General features: G+C 40.5%; 2 protein-coding genes across 2 annotated transcripts in view; one reads left to right on the top strand and one right to left on the bottom strand.

Annotated features, from left to right (window-relative positions):
• PTPRN2 (protein tyrosine phosphatase receptor type N2) overlaps positions 1-21626 on the bottom strand; it is a 1313563-nt gene that overhangs the window by 1160795 nt on the left and 131142 nt on the right. The window lies entirely within an intron of this gene.
• LOC119533859 (nucleoside diphosphate kinase 7-like) lies at positions 4495-5735 on the top strand. The gene has a single exon (XM_037835721.1). The coding sequence runs from the start codon at positions 4512-4514 to the stop codon at positions 5532-5534; it is 1023 nt and encodes a 340-aa protein (XP_037691649.1). The 5' UTR covers positions 4495-4511; the 3' UTR covers positions 5535-5735.

The raw sequence follows: 21626 nt of genomic DNA, 5'->3' as shown, positions 1-21626 counted from the left end.
TCACACACTATCTAGAAATTCTTAATACATTTTAACAAGGTACCCTGTATGTTCATTTTGTACTGGGCCCCACAAATTATGTAGCCAGTCTTGATGAAGGATTTCTGATATACAAATCAATGTGCAAGGTACTAGGGTACAAGAAGATGCATTAAGCTAAGTCCTATCCTCCATAGCTTATGATCTGGTAGGAAAGATTGGACACATACCTACAAAACACAAGTAGCAATAAATGCCTAGGAGTTGAGGAGAGTGTGAGAAGATGAAAGAGGAGAGCATTGTGGGCCAGGGTAGAAAGGAGCCTCACTGAGGAAGTTACCCACTTACTGATGGAGGAGTCTGGTAGGTCTTTTTGGGGTTCCCTAGGCAGTGTCCAAGTTAGCCCAGAGAGAGCACCCAAAACATGAAGGAGAAGGAGCCAGGGGCATAGATGAAAAGAATGGGGCTCCAATCAAAGAGAAAAGGAACAGTGCAATAAGGCTGACATCAAGTGTTTCAAACATAGAAGGAACATGGGGGAAGAACAGGTCTGAGCCAAGTGCCCAGATGAAGACAATTTATGAAAGGGAAGTCATGGAAGGTGTGTGGGTTGGGAGCTGTAATGTGACTCCAAGAAACCAAGCAGGCCTACACTGGAGAGGGCCTCGGACGGGTCCTTAGAGCCTACAGGCACATCAAATTATTTTCTTCTTGTGGATACTGGCAAATTATACAAGATGGAATAGTTTGATTGTGTACAACACTGGTACAGTGGTATGTTAATAAGTCATTGTTCATGAAACGGTTTGGGGTCAAATACATTTGAAAAATATGAGTTGAAATTTAACAGGTTTCTTCTATCTCATGATCAAGTTCAAGGATGGTTTACTCTAAAGTCCAATGTCACTCTGAAGCTAAGCAGTGAAATCCATGAAGAAATCCCACAGCCATTCACCTGACTCTGAACTGTTCAGTGCCCAATGTTTAAAAGTAGAATTCCTTAGATTTAATGGTATTGTCCACCTTTCGCATGAAAACAAAGGTGATATTTCCAAAACTCTCAAAGTGCTTCTTCAGCTAACCATCCAGAGTTACACCATGGAGCTCAGTGACTTCGTCCTTGCTTTTTATATCCACCTACTTTCTCTCCAGCTTCGGTATACTTGTGCACACTCACACACATATGCATAAACACATACACAGAGACACATGCTGATCTTTTTTAGTTCTAATTCTGTTTCTCTTTTATTTTCTTGTTATACTAAGCAGTATCTTGTCACCTGTCTCGGTGCGTATGTTTCTTCATCCTATGAAAAATGAAAATGGATGGATACAGTTCCTTTGCAAGGAGCGAGAGTGAACCTTCCTCACATCTCCATCACTCCTAAGAGAGACACTTACAAAGCGTCTTTTATTTTGTTGTAGAAACACAGTAAATGCAAATAGAATCCACAACCTCCCTAACTAATTTGAAGGAAGTCAAAACTGCTTAGCACTATACCTGACGCTTAACTCACCTGCTTCAACTCATCCATTTACAGAGCAACTCTTCTGTGGTATGTATGGTTGCAGAGATAGAGTGACATAAACATTAAGAGATCCAAAAGTTCTCTATCACCAACATTCTTCATAACCACAGGCAAGTAAATTACCCTATGAGTTCTCAATTTTCTCACCTGTTAAATGGAAATTAAAACTAATCCCTTACCTGCTAAATGGGTTTTTTTTGAAAATCACTGACCATGATGCAAGTGCACAATAATTTAAGTATTGACAAACAACTTACATATCTTAATAATGCAAGGGGAAAAAAATCAATGTAAAAATGAATTCTCTCACTAAAAAAATTTTCCCTCTCAGATAGACCACACAAACAGAATCAGTTATTTTAGATCTTCTACAAAACAACTAGAAGATTCTTAGAATCCAAGAGTGTTCTCACCATATTTTCTTAAAACTGAGAACTGAGAATCCTACCAAACTAAGAATGGGTTAGTGTTGTAACCAAATAAAACATAACAAAATCCATCTGGCATATGTTAATAATACATTTATTAACATTTTCCCAATGAAAATTTCCCATAAATAGCAAAGTATCCTCATACATCAATTTTCTATTACTTTATAGTTTTTCTGCTTCTTGTAGAGTTCTCCAGTGGGATAAATAAATAACAATACAATGTAATATCTTGTATAGTTTTACTCACGTAATTATACTAGTAGCTACGATTTGTTAAACACAAGCTTTGACTATATGCTCTTCCTACCTCATCTCTAGTCTTTCCAACAACACTACCACACACCTATTATCGATCTCACTTTACAAATGAGGAAACTGAGAATCAGAAAGGTTAATAACATGCCCACGGTCTGACAGTAATAAATGGAGAGCCAGATTCAGAATCTGGTCTCTCTCTCTCCAAAACACACTCTGTCTCACTATTCCAAGCTGTTACAGGTAAGAGTCCTGTGTATGTGTGCACATGCACACACCTGGTGAGATAGAAGCAGAGGAGAAACAACTAAGGTTTTTGTTTAGTAGAGCTGTACTTCCAAATCCTCATCCTGTAGCTCTCAAACTACCCTAACCATCACCACCTCCAACTCATTCTTTTATTGCAATGAAACAACATGAAAAAAGAAACCACGTGTTTGCAGTGTCATAATTCAGCAGGCAATTACCCAAAAACACACTCCTGTAGGTCTCTGCCATCTGGGGGGAAAAGGGAGGTCACTAATGCTTACCGGGAGCGTCCAATGCCAAGTCCTCTGCATGATGCATCCTTTCACTTTCATTCTTATTTAATCTCACAACCTCCCAGTAAGGTAGATGTGATTGAGTTCTGAGGCTCCAAGAACAATTCTGCTCTGGGTCTCCAGATTTTGTCTCATTACAATGCTGAAATTCTCCTTCCCTGCTGCCCAACCCTAACTGACCAGCACATGCCCACTTCCCAGCAGCCCAGCTCTATCTTTCTATCTTGGCAGGAAGGGAAAAGGGGAGGCCAGGGAGAAAGCCGGGAGCCAGGGGCACCTCGACATTCAATTCTGCCTTCAGGCATTTGCAGATAAATGGAAGGCATGGGCACAGTATTTGTGTCTTACAAGATCTGACGTACAAACAGATTAATAGGAACATCCCCCTTGATGTAGCCAATATGAGATACATCTCAAAGCAGATTCTGAAGAAATTAAAAGAAAAGACGGAAAACTGACACAGGAGGAGTGGCCAGCCACCAAGCTTCCGTGGGTCAGGAGGTGCACAAAAGTGGGCAGACACTAGAAGGAACCCTGGGATAATCTCTTGGTTGAATTTTCCACTTAGATGTCCAACCTTTTGTTTTTGGCCTTGATTTGGCATGTGTGTGTTTGTTTGTTCTCCATTAACCTGGACTATTTCTCTCTTTCTATGAGCTGCTTCCTTTGCCCTCAGAGGTCTAAATAGCAGTGATCTAGAAGCTGCCAACATAGCACATATGTGTGGAACTTTACATATGAAGGCTTCATGACCAAAAGACATTGTAAGCTTGCTGAAAAAGCAGACAAGTGGTTAAAAGATCTGTCCATGCTAGCGTAGCATGAAAATCTTCCCAGCTTCAGCATTTCCAATGCTATTTGGTGATTATTTATTACTGGATCTTAGATGAGCCTCTTTTCAAAAAGAGCTACCAGTCTCCTCTTTACTAGAAGTGCATCAGCCCAGCTTGACAGCTCTGTCCAGTGCAAAGCAATCCCCAATCCAACCCCAGACCTGAAGCTGGGTCACCCTTTCTCTAGCTTCACTTAATTTCTGTATCAATGGATTTCTATGACTTTTGTAGCATCTTCAAGTTCTTCATCTCCTCTGTAAGGCTTTCCCAGTCACACCAAGCTCTAGCACCACCTGCCCATGTCCTGAACCTTTCCCCCTGAGCACTTACTCTACAGTGTAATTGTTACCTGTCTGTCCTCCTTGCAAAAGGGTGAGCCTCACAAGAGTGCAGATAGTGTCCCATTTATCCTTGTATGTCAGTGCAAAGAACAGCCCCTGGAGCACAGTAGGTACTCAGCAAGTTGGATGCTTTAATGTATGAGGGAATCACCCCTTAGCTTGTAAAGAGGAGCTGAATGAGAGATTGCCTAAGGTCCCCCAGTTCTAAAATGCAACGATTCCACAACCTCTGCAATAATGTTCTCATTCATTTGGCCACTCCCTTTACTCATAAAAGTTGCATTTAAAGCACAGATAATAGTTAATGGGGACAACACATTTTGTAATACATGTATTAAAAGTCATTATGTAGACCAGAGTAACCGGGTGATAGTGTTGTCAGGGGTGTCTTCCTGTTGCAGAATCCTGGTTCCTTGTGCTGAGGTCCTGAGACTATGTACTCATCTTTGTTCATCACCCAGAAAGAACCAGACAGTTCTCCCTCCCAGTGATGTTGGAATCATAGTGAAAGGTATGTTTTCATTGCAGAGTGGTATGATCCAAATGCTTCAATTCTTCAATGTTATAAGCTTTTATTTTACCCAGGGATGGATCTTTTGAAATGCATGATGTAAAGAATCATCACACCTTTCTAAAGCGGACTAAACACGAAGATCTGCACTTGGAAGACTTATTTATAGGAAACAAAGTGAATGTCTTTTCTCATCAATTGGTGCTAGTTGACTATGGGGATCAATATACAGCTTGCCAGCTGGGCAGTAGGAAAGAAAAAACATTAGCCCTGATTAAACCAGATGCAGTATCAAGAGCTGGAGAAATAATTGAAATAATTAAAAAATCTGGATTTATTATAACCAAACTCAAAATGATGATGCTTTCAAGGAAAGAAGCAACAGATTTTCATGTAGACCATCAATCTAGGCCCTTTTTAAATGAGCTGATCCAATTTATTACAAGTGGTCCTATTATTGCCATGGAGATTTTACGAGATGATGCTGTATGCGAATGGAAAAGATTACTTGGACCTGCAAAATCTGGGGTGGCACGTACAGATGCTCCTGGAAGCATTAGAGCCCTATTTGGAACAGATGGCATAAGAAATGCAGCTCATGGCCCTGATTCTTTTGCTACTGCTGCCAGAGAAATGGAGTTGTTCTTCCCTTTGAGTGGAGGGTGTGGTCCAGCAAACACTGCTAAATTTACGAATTGTACCTGTTGCATTATTAAGCCCCATGCTGTCAGTGAAGGGCTGCTAGGAAAGATCCTGATGGCTATCCAAGATGCAGGTTTTGAAATATCAGCTGTGCAGATGTTCAACATGGATCGGGTTAATGTTGAAGAGTTTTATGAAGTTTATAAAGGAGTAGTGTCTGAGTATAATGAGATGGTGACAGAAATGTATGCTGGTCCTTGTGTAGCAATGGAGATTCAACAAAACAACCCTACGAAGACATTTCGAGAGTTCTGTGGACCTGCTGATCCTGAAATTGCCGGACATTTACATCCTGGAACCCTGAGAGCAATCTTTGGTAAAACTAAGAACCAGAATGCTGTTCACTGTACAGATCTGCCTGAGGATGGCCTATTAGAGGTTCAGTATTTCTTCAAGATCCTGGATAATTAGCAGTTTCGAAAATAAAGAAATCACAGATTGGGGCTTTTAAACAAGAGTGAGTCACACACAAGGAATGTGTTCATTCTTTTATTGTCCATTGTTTTAACCTGACTGAATACAAGATCAACAAGAGGACTGTACTCCTGGCAATTATTACATATGTTAGAACATGGAGTTTGCACTTTAGACGACATTTAACACCAGTCTATGGGGTACTGCATTGCTTTTTATAAAGTTCAAAATAAAGATTTATTTAAAAAAAAAAAAAGTCATTATGTAATGATTCTTTCTCCTCCAAGGCAGAAGGACACTGCAGGTGCTCAGGAACACAGGGTCTTCCTGACCTGGACCCGAGACGTGTGTGGTCACCCAACCGTGTCCCCTGGGCAGCCATGAGTAACTCCTGCACAGACTGAGCAGCTGTCAAGGATAAGTACAGGCTGGGGCTGAACTCCTCAACGCACAGTTCTCCTCTCTCCCACCAAGATCACTAGATTCTCCCAGGACCTTTAAAAGACCAGAGACTCAGCAGCAGTTGCAGAGTCTGTGAGTCACCCTTGACAATGAGGAGGGACAACACCTGCTCCTGTGAGCTGCAGGTGGAGGGCTAGATGACCAGACCTCTTCACGTCCGACAACCAGAAGAAAGCACAAGACAGTTTGGAATTATGTGTTAAACCAATTTCATAAAGGCCTGTAAAATCCAGCTGATGTAACTTGTCATCTCACAGATGTGAACCAAGATATCGGTTCAGCAAAGTAACAGATGGCTGGCATCGGAAGACCTGGGACCAGTTCCTAATGTCATCGCTTGCTGTTTTAACCAAGCCACGTGTCTTTTCTGATACCTGAAAACCACCACTTTCCTCCATTTCATCCATCCATCCATTCATTCATTGACTCTTCCATTCATCCATCTATTCATTTAGCATTTATTTGTTGAATGAATACCTACTTTGAGACCAGCACTGGGTGACACACTGGCAACTCAACAAAACAAAACAAAACAAAGTGAGCATTCTTCCTTAGACTGATCTGACACACAAACACACATAGACACAACACACACCCCTATGGGTAAATTGATAAACTGTTGTCTGTTAGGTTCTATTAGATGCTTCTATTATGAAATATACTAAACTTCTAACAGTGATTGTCTCTTAGAAGGTGAAAGGGAAATAAAGGAAGATTTTTATTTTTATTTTTATTTTATATACAATAACATTAGAATATTATTTGGCTTTATACAAGCAGCACATACAAATTTCCTAATTAAAAACATATATTGCAAAGTAAAACCATATAAACCTCACCTTTCCTTCAATGTCTAGCTCATCTTCCTCTAAGAAGCCTTGCCAAAATATCCCAGCCCATAGTGATCACTGCTACCCTGAAGCTCTTAAAAGTTCACTGTCCACACCATTCATTTGACCCTTATCAACCACTATCCTTCATTGTTATTTATTTTTGTGTATATGTCCTATCTCCTCTGGAAAGCCTTTAAAAAAAAAAAACAAAAAACACACAATTGTGCCTTCAACCCCATAAACCCCAGTTAGTAACAACTAGTTTAGGTCCTTCAGTGATTAATGATTGATCAACTTGACCAGCAGCCAGTTCCTTTTCAATTTGATTTTCAATTCCAGAGTGTACCAACGCAGTGATTTTCATCAAAGCCATTTATCTTTTTTTCCCTAGTAGAAGACACCAAGGGTTATGAAATCCTGAGGTTCCAGGGATTACACTGAATTATATTCTTTTCTAGGAAATGCATTAGCAAAGAAACGAAAAGTGAAGATTTGAGGGAGAGATTCTTTTTGCAAACTCATCTTCATTTTTTAATATTCTGAGTAAGGAAACAGAGTGGGTTCAAACCTCAGCTCTACCACCTAAGCAATGCAAAGCCTTAGCAAAGCCTCCGCCTCCAAGCCTCAGTTATCTCAGATGTAGAGAGGGATAAATTTTACTCTCTATGCAGAGAGGTTGAGAGAACAAGAGAAAATGTATGAAAATTACCTAGCAGTGCCTGGCAAAATCAGTCCTAGTAGCATATGGTAGCATATAATAGCTACTCCTATTATCTTAACTTCATTATTACTGAGGGACATAACCAAACCATGAATTTCCTATACCCACTGTGAATTTGCAAAATGTTTCTTTGTATCAGATCAAAAGCAAAAATGCATAAAACCAGGCTAGGGTATCCAAGCAAGGATAGAAAATGGTTTCTACGTTAAGGACCCCCTACTCTTGGAAAAGCAAGTAAGAGATCAAAGAGCCTCAGCCAGGAGAGTGGGAAGAGTGAGAACCACCCAGGAAACCATGCCCAGATATCCCTTATCTTAACCTGTGATTGTGGGTCAGAAAATCTTGTTTTCTTCGTCCAAGATCTCAGATTAAAGCTGTGATTGCAATTTCAAAGTCAAAAGGAAAGAGAGAGAGAAGGATGGGGGAGAAGGCTGTTCATTACTCTTCTAGGATCAGTCTCCCTGGGAAGAGTGGGAACAATGCAAACGGAGTGACAAACCGACTTCCCTGCCAATGTGGCTTTAAATCACCCATCAACATTGGATGAACTCGCCAGAATGAACTCAGAGAGGTGCGTGCCGGCATCAGCCACTCACCTCTCTGCTGCGTCAGTCCTCATTTTTCCATCTACTAAAGGGCTGTGCAGAGACTAAAATGGGAACAAATCCATCTCCAGGCCGTGAGACAGAATTGTAATTACCATCGCTGAGAGCCCAAGCAGCAGGCAGTCAGGGCAGCCCACAGCCCTGGATGATGTCAATCCATCTAACATCTCCCCTTGCCAGTGCCTTTCTGAGTTGCTCATTCTTTCCTGGGCATTTTAAATAAGGGGCTTTGCTAAGTGACACACTTCCCCATCCCCCTCACACACACGTCAGGCAGTGCAGCCACTCTTACCACTGCCTGCTTTATCCATAGATGACTTGTGTGCTCACGACATGGTATGATTTGGGGGATGGCATCTGAACAACAACAAAAAAAATCGTCCATATTCTGCTCCCTGATGCCACTAGACCAGTAGGAGGCCAGGGTCTGCCTTAAAATACTAAAACCTCAGAATGTATCTGAAAGAGACTCATTTGGAAGAATAGTTTGAGTGAGTTTGAGTGAGTTAAAAATCTATTCTTGAAGCTGACTTTGAAAGAGAAAATAGAAAGATTATGCATGTTCTAGAAGGAAGAATTTAACAAGACTGGGCCAGTGAAGACAAAGCTTGCCCTGGCTAACTCATTATTTATTTGCTGGATCTGTTTGTGACTGTTTGATTACCAGGCAAAAACAAAGTAGTGGGAGTAAAATTTTCATTTTGAAGGGAAGATATGTTTGAGCCATTCTTTTTCTTTCTTCCTTATCTATCTAACCAGTGAGAGATGATATTCAGGATGTCAAGGTAATGTGAGAAGCACCAAGGCCCTTGGGACAGTGCAGGCTAGAATCTTACTGTCCCTCCAAAACCATAGCTATAGGTTTTGGACTTTCAAAATAGAGATGGCCGTTCTATAATTCCTTCTTATCAAATGTGTACAGAATGGCCCAAGCAGCTGAAACCCTAACTGCAGGTTACAATCCCAATGCTGTCAGGGCTCAGAAGACTATAATAACCAGAGAATATCTGAAGAATCCCAATCACAGTGTGAATTCCAATTACTTTCTCATGCTAAAAACAGTCAACACACAAACAGACATTTGCACACTGCTGTTCATGGCAGCATTATTTACAATTGCCAAAAGATGGAAACAACCCAGGTGTCCATCAACTGATGAATGGATGAACAAAATGTGGCATATACATATGGTGGAATATTATGCAGCTGTTAAGAATAAATGAAGTCATGACACATGTGACTACATGGATGAACCTCGAGAACATTATGTTGCGTGAAGTAAAGTCAGACAGAAAAGGGCACATATTTTATGACCTCACTAATATGAACTAAATATAACTAGCAAATTCATATGTTAATGTCTAGAACATAGGTCACAAGAAGATAGAATGAGGGCAGAGAATGGAGAGCCAATGCTTAATTTGTTTGGAAATGTTTGGAAATGGATGGAGGTGACAGGAGTACATTAGAGTGAGTATAACTAACATTTATGGTATGTGGGTGTGATTGTGATTGAAAAGGAAAGTTTAGGGTCATGTATGTCACTAGAAAGAAAGCCAGATAATGAAACATGGGACTGTATAATATAGTGAACCCTCTTCAGGGTAAAAATGTTCTAGAATTGATTGTGGTGATGAATGAACAACTCGGTGAATATACTAGAAGACACTGATTATATGCTTTAGATGGATTGTATGGTATGGGAATTTATCTCAATAAAACTGCTTTTTTTTAAAAAAGACAGTCAAAAATCTATGACCTGAAATTACCTTGGCAGATCACATAACAAAACAATGATTTAGAATCCCAGTCCATTCTTGCTCTGTATTTGATTCATCAATCAACCAATATTGACTGGGCACCCAATATACTGTTTTCCCACTGTGAGGAATAAAGTCGTTGTCTTAGACCTTCAGGAAATGGTCTGAACTAAAATGGTGACTGTGTTGGTTTGGAGCTGTTATGTGTCCCAGAAAACATCATGCTCTTGTAATCCATTCTTGTAGGGGCAGACCTACTGTGGGTGGAGCCTTTTGATTAGGCTATCTAAATTGAGATGTGACCCAGCCCATTCAAGGTGGGTCTTAAACCTTTACTGGAGTCCTTTGATAAAAGACAGCAAAAGCCCAGAGACCTGAGAGAGAGATGCTCAGAGACATGTAGAGACAGCTGTTGGAACCAGAACCAGGAGAGAAGGACCAGCAGACATCACCATGTGCCTTCCCATGTGACAGAGGAACCCTGGATGCCAGAAGCCTTTCCTCAGAGAAGGTATCTTCCTCTTGATGCCTTAATTTGGACATTTTCATGCCTTAGAACTGTAAATTTGTAACCTAAAAAAACCTCATTGAAAAAGCCAACCCAGTTCTGGTATATTGCATTCCAGCAGCTTTAGCAAACTGAAACAGATTTTGGTACCAGAAAAGTGGGGTGCTGTAATTTGCAAAAACCAAGAATGCTGGAACAACTTTATAAATGGATATGGGGAAGATTCTGGAAGAATTGTGAGATGCTTGATAGAAAAGGCCTACATTGCTTTGAAGAGACTGTTGATAGAAATATGGATGCTAAAGGTACTTCTGATGAGGCTTTAGACAGAAATGAATGTGGCATTGCCAACTGGAAGGAAGGTGATCCTTGTTTTAAAGTGGCAGAGAATTTGGCAAAATTGAGTACTGGTGTTGGATGGAAGGGAGAATTTGAAAGCGACAAGCTGTGATACTTAGCTGAAGAGATTTCCAAATTAAATGCAGAAAATGAAGCCTAGCTTCTCCTTGCAGCTTATGGTAAACTGTGAGGGGAAAAGGATAAGCTGAGAACTGAACTCTTGGGTATAAAGAAACCAGAAACTGATGGCTTGGAAAATTCTGAGTTTCCAGAAAATGAATCCACAGAGATTAGAGCCCCTTGTGAGGATTTAACCAGTCAGCCATCTGAGTGCAAATGAGGCTTGGAGATGGAGCTATCCAGAAAGAATTTGTGGAAGTCCTATTGTCTGACGGTTGGGACCCCTGTGTGCTGAATGCTAAGCCAATAAATTTGTTGCAGGATCTGTATAAATGGAACCACTGCCAGCCTGGACTAAAAGGGACACAAAAGGGACAAATTGAAGGAAAAATGACTTCAAATGTAGAACCATGGAAGCTGAGTTACGGAGTCAAGAAACCTCAAGCCAGGAGAGTGGACCCACCCATACACATGGAGAGGGTGAGTTTGTCCCAGAGTTTGTGGAGGACAGGCCTTCCTCCCCATTGTTCAGGTAGAGTGTTACCACCTCAGGCTCTAAAATGCCTGGGGAATTTAGGGGAACTTGGCCGCCTGGCTGTTCAGAAAGAATGCTGCCACCCCAGACCTCAGAGAGGTCACACAGTAGGGGCTGAAAAGACAAAGGTATGTGTGCTGGTTTGGATCTATTATGTATCCCAATGAAGACTATGTTCTCTTAATCCACTCTTGTGGGGGCAGACCTCTTGGGGGTGGGACCTTTTGATTAGGTTGTTTCCATGGAGATGTGACCCACCCAATTGTAGGTGGCAACTTTTGATAAGATTATTTCCGTGGAGATGTGCCCACCCATTCAAGGTGGGTCTTAACCATCTTTTACCGGCGTCCTCTATGGGAAGATAAAAGGCAGAGACATTTTGAAGCTCAGGGACATTTACAGAGAAAACGCCCAGAGACATTTTGGAGACAGCCATTGAAACCAGAACCAGGAGAGAAGCTAAGAGATGAAATCCAGAGTTTACCCCAGAGAAGCTAAGAGAGGACCCCAAGATGCTTAGAGACAGAAATGCCCTGGGAGAAACAAGCAAGGACACACAGAAGCCCAGAGACATTTTGGAGAGAAGGGCCCAAAGACGTCGCCATGTGCTTCTCCTGTGACAGAGGCACTCCGGATGCCATCAGCTTTCTTCAGAATCTAGCTTTAGCAAATTGGAACAGTATGTTTCACATTTCCTTTTGCTTCTGTAATGACAGTACTTGTTTGAGGCTTGGGCTGCTATTCAGAGGCAGTTCCTGCTTGCAATTCCACCCCTTACACAGAGTTGGCTTCTCACACACAAAAAAACCATCTCACCTCACTGCCTGGATAATAGTCAACAAGCTGGGCATTAGTCAACCAATGATGTCAAGTTCCAAATTGCATACTTTAATTTAAAATTTCTTAAGAATAAGAAATTGTTCCAAATTCAGGCTAACTACTGGAATTTTGTGTTTTGTTTTTAAAGCATAGGGGTTAAGTTTTTAGGATGTGTTGTCAGCCCTATATATTCCTGCTTTACTAGTTTAAGGTTTGTGATAGCACCGACCTTGACTAGACTTATATTGAATGGCATTTTAATTGGCTCTTTGTTTTTTGTCCTCAGCAGATATCCTGAAATGGAAGAAAATCTTCAAGAGAAGGATAATTGCTGAATTATTCTCCTGGATTAATAAAGTGTTTCTAAGCTTGTTTCCATAGAGACAAAGTTAAAGAAAAGCTTCGAAAAAATATCTAATGAAGAGCTTTGAATATTAAATACTGCAGGCGTAAATAACCACTCTGTTCTAGGAGCAAGAAAAGGGGAAGCAAACTCAGAGAACCAACTTGGTAACATTCACCAGCTAAATAATTTAAAACATAAGATGACTCCAATGAACAATATTGAAAATGAAAATAAAATGAAGAAAAGGATTAAAAAGTAGGATTGCTGAAATACTGTACACATGTTTTACATAGCCTAACTTCCTATAAATAAGTATGTTCCATACTGTGATGGTTAATTACATGTGACAACTTAGCTAAATTTTGATGTCCAGTTGTTTGGGCAAGCAAGCACCAGCCTGATTGTTAGAGTGAGACTGTTTCTTGGATGAAATCATCAGTCAGTTGATTGCCTTCAACAATGAAAAAGTTCTCCTCACCCAATCAGTTGGAGGCCTTAAAGTGAGAGCTGAAGATTTCAGTGGTCAGAAAGAGGAATTTCCACCTCTACTTCAGAAAGCCAGCTTCTCCTGGGGAATTCATCAAAACCTACATCAGAGTTCCCAATTTTCAGCGCTTCCTGGAGAATACAACATCACCATCAAGATCCCGGTTTGTCGCCCACCCTGTGGAATTCAGACTTGCCAATCCCCACAGTCTGTGAGCCAATTCCTATAATAAATCTCTTACTATCTACATGTGTGTGTGTGTGTGTGTGTGTGTGTGTGTGTGTGTGTGTGTGTGTATCCTGTCAGTTCCATTTCTCTGGAGAACACTGTCTAATACAGATACACAGCTTACAGAGTAAGCAACCCAGTAATAATACTGGGTTCACTTAGTTGTGGACTCAGATGAAAGCGAGGATACTAGGTCCCACTTTCTCAACCATTCTTGACTCACAAACTCCTTTCACAGTCATGCATGATCTCAGGGGACATGTTAGGAATTTTAAATTCTTTGGTCAGCATCACATGACCACACAGCATTTCTCAAATGTCTCTGTGCATATGAATGAATTGGGGATCCTGTTAAAATGTGGACTTTGATTCAGCAGGGCCTGAGGTGGAGCCTGAGATGCAGCCTCTCCAGTAAGCTTCCTGGTAACCCTGCGGTTGCTGAGCTGCACATCACACATAGAAAGAAGCTGGATCAGCATATTACTAAAGATTATTCTATAAAGTAAATTTAACAAACTCGTCAGTATTCATTTTTTGGATCCAAATTCTTTATTCCAAATAACAAATTACGTGCCTTATTCAAGTTATTTTAAATTAATTATGTAAGAAAAATCATTTATCAACTAATTTTTACATATATTAGGTTCAATTTTAAAACCAGATGTATATTTAAATATACATTGTAATTTAATTAGGATTTAAAAGACAAAAACTGCTTCCGTGGCCTGATATTGATTTTGGGCTCAAAAAACATCAAATGGTTTATTTCAACGCTTTTTCTGGTTTTGTTTTTAAATGATGAGACAAGAAAGAATCTTTCTGTCTGCTATCTGCAAGCTCTTGTCCACAAATAACACATTGTGAGTGTAGGTAGTATTTATTGCCAACAATGAAAAATCAAATTACATATCATTTCACTATATTTTCCCTTTTTAATACTAATATTTGAAATACTGGAGAAAACTGAACATGTTACATAAGAAATTTTATCAGAAGAATGAAACTAATAGATTTTATAAAGCTAATCTAAGGTGAATTTGAAAATGTTTGTTTCTATCCTCCTCTTTATCATTGTGTTTTGTTTCCTACGATCTGCTGTAGGTGCAAATTAAGTAACAAAACACAGAATAAAAACAATTTTAAACTGTATGATAGCAAAAGTCCACCTAGTAAACAGCAGTGTTCAAATGGCAACAGAGTTCTGTACAACACTGGTGCATTGGTATGTTAATAAGTTGTTCATAAAACAGTTTGGGGTCAAATTATTTGAAAAATATGAATTGAAATGTAATAGGTTAATTCTCTGCAGGACTTCTCAGAGCCTTCAATGTTTAATAAACCATGCACTCTTTAAAAGAAGGATACTATTGACCATGTTTGTTAAAGTTATTTAACCATGAAATCTTTTATCACATTGCATCTCAATGAAATATAGCAAACTAGACTATAAAATCATAGTCGAAAAAAGATGATAACGACCTTTAAAATCATCTAGCCTATTGGTTCTCAAACTTAAGCACACAGAGAGCCTATTAAAATACAGATTGCTGGGCTCCACCCCCAGAGTTTCTGATTTAGTACAGGGCGGGGAGGGGTGGTGGTAGAATTTTTATTTCTAACATGTTCCCCAGATGATGCTGATGAGGCCGGGGCCCCAGTTTGAGAACCACTGTTCTAGTATTCCCCAACACAGACAGTCAGGTAGAAGGTTTCCCAAAGTGTGTTCAGGGGAAACTGGTGGTGTGAGAGTGTGCCGGTTTGAATATATTGTGTCCCCCAAATGCCATTATCTTTGTAGTCTTGTGGGGGCAGAAGTTTTGGTGCTGGTTAGATTTGCTTGGAATGTGCCCCACTCAGCTGTGGGTGATGATTTTGATGAGATGTTCCCATGGAGGCATGGCCCCACCCATTCAGGGTGGGCCTTGATCGGTGGAGCTATATAAATGAGCTGACTTGGGGGGAGGGAACTGAGTGCAGCTGGGAGTGATGTTTTGAAGAGGAGCAAGCTTGCTAGAGAGGAACGTCCTGGGAGAAAGCCGTTTTGAGGCCAGAGCTTTGGAGCAGATGCCAGCTGCCTTCCCAGCTAGCAGATGTTTTCCAGACACCATTGGCCGTCCTCTGGTGAAGGTACCCGATTGCTGGTGTGTTACCTTGGATGCTTTGTGGCCTTAAGACTGTAACTGTGTAGTGAAATAAACCCCCGTTTTATAAAAGCCTATCCATCTCTGGTGTTTTGCATTCTGCATCATTAGCAAACTAGAACAGAGAGCCTCTGGGGCCAAGTGCATTCGGAACATTGTGCATCTTCGTTATCCTTCTCTTAGAAGTTCAAACATGTATTCATATTAAAGATTCTGGGAGTTCCTCCTAGAGTAGGAATTTTATTAACAATTTAATCTGGTGCTTTACTACGTTTGTTATTTTTAAATTTAACTATACATCTTTGTGCATGCACAGTAAACAAATAAGAACCCACTTTGCTGAGACCACACAGGGGAAATAATCACTCATTTCCTTCATGAAAGGAACTATTTCCTTGAAAATCAACTGAAATCTCTTCCAGTTTAATTTAAATTATTCCCGAAATCCTTTCCCGTCCTACGTTACAGCTAAACAAAGATTCGCTTAATGCCTTCAACACATTTTAGAACCATTTACTTTTCCCAACATCAGTAGACAAAGTTTCACAGCTCGGAAGGCCCCCCTCTCTTGAATTCCTCCACCCAGCAGATGATTAATGGCTCAATTTTAAGTGTGAGAACAGCTTGCCTTCTGCTAGGAATCCCTGTTCCTATTCCCTAATGATCCAAGGGTGAGGCTTTGTTCTTTCAAATCCTCCCACATCCCTAGTCTGGGAGGAAGGAATCCTGGAGAAAAGCAGATTTGCTGACAACTGTTGGGTTTCTCACCTCCAACAACTTAACAAAGGAAGGAACCGGTAGTAAAACAGCAGCTTTTATTTTATTTCTACTTTGTGGTAAAGAGGCACAGTTTGAGCTTTGGAAAAAGATAGCCAAACCGATGCTTATGGGGAGGATGTCATTGTTGGCAGGGCACTTAAAGAGAATTTTGTCATCCCACACCTCCCAAAGATTAAATGCTTTTTGGATATCACTACTGGGGAAGTCATTTAGCCTTTGATTGTATACTGGCCCAGACAGAGAATTCACTCTTGATCAAGGAAGCCGTGTCATAGTTGGGCAGCTCTGAATTTTTTTAAGGTTTTATTGTATTGGGTATAAATTTGTCTATTGGAAACTTCCATTACTGATCCTTAACAATACTTGGAATTACACAGATTAAAGTTACTCCCTCTTAAATGAAATAACAAACCTAAATCACAGCACAGCACTGAGTACAAATTATCCTCTCAATGAGCGGGTACCCTATCCCTTCTTTTGACCTCTTCCACAGGGCAGCCCTTATAATATTTATGTTTGGCTCTTCTTCAACTCAAATATTTCCAGTTCTTTTTTATGGCAGGGTTTCAAACCACTTTAATCTCGTTGCTCTGAGCACTGTCCATTTTATCTAGAATTCTCAGATATGGTGAGTATGTCAGAATTGAATATAAACCTTCAGGCACGATAAAGACATCATGGAGTAAAATGAGCAACCCTCTCCCTTCTTCTAATTCTTTATCCTATACTAGAGCTTGTTTCAGTCAAGATGCCTGAATGTAAGCAAGAGAAACTAATCCTAAAAGTTGCAATCCAAAAAAAAAGGATTAAACCAAAGGAAGGAACCAGTAGTAAAACAGCAGCAGGGGTAAGCAAACTGCCTGCCATATGTTTTTGTAAATAAAGTTTTATGGGCACACATCCATGCCCATTCATTAACATACTGCTCATGGATGCTTTAGTCCTACAACAACAGGGCTGAATAGTTTTGCAAGAGAAACTGGCTGGCCTGCAAAGCCTAAAATGTTTATGGAAAAAGGTAGCTGACCCTAGTTTATTGGAAGGAGACCAGGTTGCTAATAGTATCCAAAGGAGGCTAGAAAACTGGCTTGGAAAAGTGGGTAGGAACCAAGACACAATCTTGCTGGAACATTGCCACTGCCACATACCACCACGACAATCAGACTCAGCCCAGGACAGAGCTGCCCCTAGTGGGTTCTGCTGCTGCCAGTTGCACCAGGAGCTCCTCTGGGTTCCATACTTCTTGCTTCACTCGCCCAAAGTGTCTGCATGAAGCACCCAGCTGATCACACCCAGGTCAAATGGCTTCACGTCCCCAGCAGGATTCACACAAGGAAAGGCAGCCAAACACATCAAAACCTCAGCTCCACAGCATGAGATCATGTGATTTTTACCCAGGGGCTTCTCACACCACTGACACCTATTTTACATCCAAAAAATAAACCGCTGTCATTTCAAATTCATGGGCAGAGCCACATCTCCCTTGACCTGTGCACTGCAACCTGTATCAGAACCATCACTGTCTTTTTGATCCCAAACACAGGACTCTAATCACATCCCTCTGGAATTTCAAAAAAAATCAAACTTATGTTTGGCTCATATCCCCAGTTTAAATCATTTTGGATTCTAATTGTGCAATACTTGCTTCTCTCTACCCCTTCCAGCTTTGCAACATTTGCAAATTTAATAAACAGATATTTTATGTCTTTATATGTCATTGAAACCTTCCTCCAATGCATTATACAGCAACAGGGCTCACTTGGTATTGAGGAAAGAAGAAAATAATGAAGGCAGGAAAGGAAGAGATAATGGAGAGAGGGAAGATTTCTCTCTTCTCTCTCTCCATGTGGTCCCTCCGTCAGGTTTAGTCTTTTTCAAATTTGAAGCATTCCTTTACTGCATTCCTCTGAAGGCAAAAGAGTTGGGTATCATGTTAATGAAAAGACTTAGAAATAATAGCACTAAATATTGAAAATTCAACCTGGAAAAATGGAAAGAGCTCTTGATCAGGAATAAAAGGTTCTAGAGATTGGTCATGTTATCTTACACAAATTGCTTACTCTGTCTGAATCCGTTTACTTAAAACATTGTTGGAGATTTTTCATATTATCAAAGTTTATTAGAGAAAATTAATAAAATACAGAAAATCACAAAGAATAAAACAATACAGGCTCAGGAGCCTTACAGGAACTTGAGCTTGCCATGCTGGAGTACACCAAGTGCAATATCACCAGGAATCGGTCCATGGCAGCAGTAGCTGCGGGCCTGTGCACAAGGGGCTCACGAGCCCATGCCCCTCACGTGCCAGTCAGCGACCAGCCTGAGGCTCCACCCATGCTCTGGGCCCAGCATCCCAGTCTGCCACTGGAAGTGCCTGCTCCTACCCTCCATTTTTTGATCCTCCATTTTGATTTGACTTTTCAGAAGCATTCAAAATATTTTCTGGTCTTTTTTCTCTGCATACTTAACGAAACACAGAGTTCCAGCCATCAGAGAAGATGGCGGATTAGGAGAGACAGAGCAAAATTCTCCTCCATGAAAAACACTAGATAAAGGACAGAAAGTAAATGCTCCAGAACAGCAGTACCAGGGTTCCACCAGCTAGGCAGGGACTTCTACACCCATAGGAAGTATGTACTTCAAGAAGGCAGAGACTTTATTCGAGACGGGTGAGTGTTAGGCTGGAATGCTGCCAGAGAACGGGAGGTTGGAGCTGGCAGACAAGCATGGCAAGTGATGCCTTCCACGCCCCCGGCACCCTCCTCAGCACTTGGCTCAGGTGATAACCCTTCACAGACCCGTGGCCAAGAGCCCCTATGCCAGGTGGCAGACGAGTACGGAAGGGGGCAGCTTTCCACACCCCATGCAGCCATCTATGCAGTTGGCTGGGGAGATATCCCTTCACAGCCCCGCAACCTAGAGCTTCCTTGAGGGAATTTGGAATTTGGAGGGCTTGTACAGCATCCACTCTTCCTCCATGGAAGCCCATGGTGTGCACAGCCTAGAGATGAGGGTGCTGCATGGAAGTGCCAGGAGCCCTCCCCAAATCCCAGGGACTTATGGGTGCATGACAGACAGGGACTGTGGAGCATCTGAGCTGAAAGATGAGATGCACAGCTCTGCAGCCCCACAGTACTACATCCACAGCCCTGGGAACAGCCAGGATCACTGTGTCCTGCAGCAGACTCCTGCCAAACTGTGCAGGGCATGCCTCCCACCCACAGGGCTGGCAGTCCCCAGTGCTCATGGAAATTGGTGCACTGATTGGACTTCTACATGGTTTGGACCCTCATTCAGTGCACACATGAAGTTGGGGACAGCTGGCTTGAGGGTAAGAGGTGGCTTAGGAGTGCCATCTGCTGGTAGATCAGGGAAAGTGCACTCTAAGCTGTAGCTCTGTTCAATCATAGATAAATGTTCAAATAAGCCTACATATCCTAAAAGAACCCTATCAAGATAAGCAAATGCCAAGATGCCAAAACAACAGAAAATTATAAAGCATATGAAGAAACCAGGAGATATGTCCAAATTAGAAAGCCACAGGAGACACAGAACTTGGAGCAATTACTCAAAGAAGTACACACAAACATCAATGTCATGGCTCAGAATACAAAGGACATAAAGAAGACCCTAGAAGACCATAAAGAAGAATTTGCAAGAGTAAATAAAAAAAATAGCACATCTTATGGAAATAAAATATACAATTGATCAAATTTAAAAATATTCTTGAAACACATAACAGCATAGTTGAAGAGACAAAGGAAGAAATTAGAGAACTTGAGGACAGGGTGGTGGATTGCAAAAGCATAAAAGAACAAATGGTGAAAAAAATCAAAACATTCGAAAAGGATCTCATGGAAATGATGAACAACATGAAGTGCACAAACATAAGAATCATTGGAGTTCCAGAAGGCAAAGAGTAATGGGCTAGGAAGACTATTTAAAGACATTGTTGGGGAAAACTTCCCAACTCTTCTGAACAACGTAAATATGCAAATCAAAGGTGCCCAATGAACCCCCAATAGAATAAATCCAAATAAACCTACTCCAAGACATATTCTGACCATGAATATGTTGTTTACAAGAGACTCATCTTAGACCCAGTGACACAATGAGATTGAAAGTGAAAGGCCGGACAAAAATATTCCATGCAAGCTACAGCCAAAAGAAAGCAGGGGTAGCAATACTAATTTCAGATAAAATAGACTTTAAATGCAAGGATGTCATAAGAGACAAAGAAGGACACTATATACTAATAAAAGGGACAATTCACCAAGAAGAAATAACAATTGTAAATGTTTATGGACCCAATCAAGATCCTCCAAAGTACATAAGACAAACACTGGCAAAGCTGAAGGAAGCAATACATGTATCCACAATAATAATGGGAGACTTCAATACACCACTCTCTCCTATATACAGTTCAACCACACGGAACATGTAAGGAAATTGAGAACCTAAACAATGTGAAAAATGAATTAGACATATATAGAGCATTACATCCTAAATTACCAGGATATACATTCTTCAATAGTGTTTGTGGAATTTTCTCCAGGATAATTCATATGCTGGGGCATAAAACAAGCCTCAATAAATTGAAAAAGTTTGAAATTATTCAAAGCACATTCTCTGACCACAATGGAATGCAACTAGAAGCAAATAACAATCAAAGATCTAGAAGATTCACAAATATCTGGAGGTTAAACAACACACTCTTAAACAATCAGTGGGTCAAAGAAGAAATTGCAAGGGAAATTGTTGAACATCTAGGCACAAATGAAAATGAGAACACAACATATCAACACTTATGGGATGCAGTGAAAGTGGTATTAAGGGGGAAATTTATAGCTCTAAATGCATACATTAAAAAGAAAGAAAGAGCTAAAATCAAAGAACTAATGGAAGAACTGAAGAAGCTAGAAAATGATCAGCAAACTAATCCTAAAGTAGAAGAAAAGAAATAACAAGGATTAACGCAGAAATAAATGCACTGAAGAACAACATAACAACAAAAAACAATAGAGAGGATAAATAAAACCAAAAGTTGGTTCTTTGAGAAGAACAACAAGATTGACAAACCCTTAGCTAGACTGATAAAGTCAAAAAGAGAGAAGAACCAAATAAACAAAATAATAAATGAGGTTGGGAACATTACTGCAGCTCCCAAAGAAATTTTTAAAAAATGTAAGAGGATACTATGAACAAATGTTCACCAACGAACTAGACAATTTAGAGGAAATGGATAATTTCCTGGAAACACATGAACAACCCAGACTGACAAGAGAAGAAAAAAAAGACCTCAACCAACCAATCACAAGCAAAGAGATCCAATAAGTCATCAAAAACCTTCCTACAAATAAAGCCCAGGGCCGGATGGCTTTATAGGGGAATTCTACCAAACTTTC

This window comes from Choloepus didactylus, chromosome 5, assembly GCF_015220235.1.
Source record: "Choloepus didactylus isolate mChoDid1 chromosome 5, mChoDid1.pri, whole genome shotgun sequence".
In the NCBI taxonomy this organism is placed as follows: domain Eukaryota; kingdom Metazoa; phylum Chordata; class Mammalia; order Pilosa; family Megalonychidae; genus Choloepus; species Choloepus didactylus.
The sequence above is the reverse complement of the archived record's forward strand: the minus strand, read 5'-3'. Positions and strand labels throughout refer to the sequence as shown.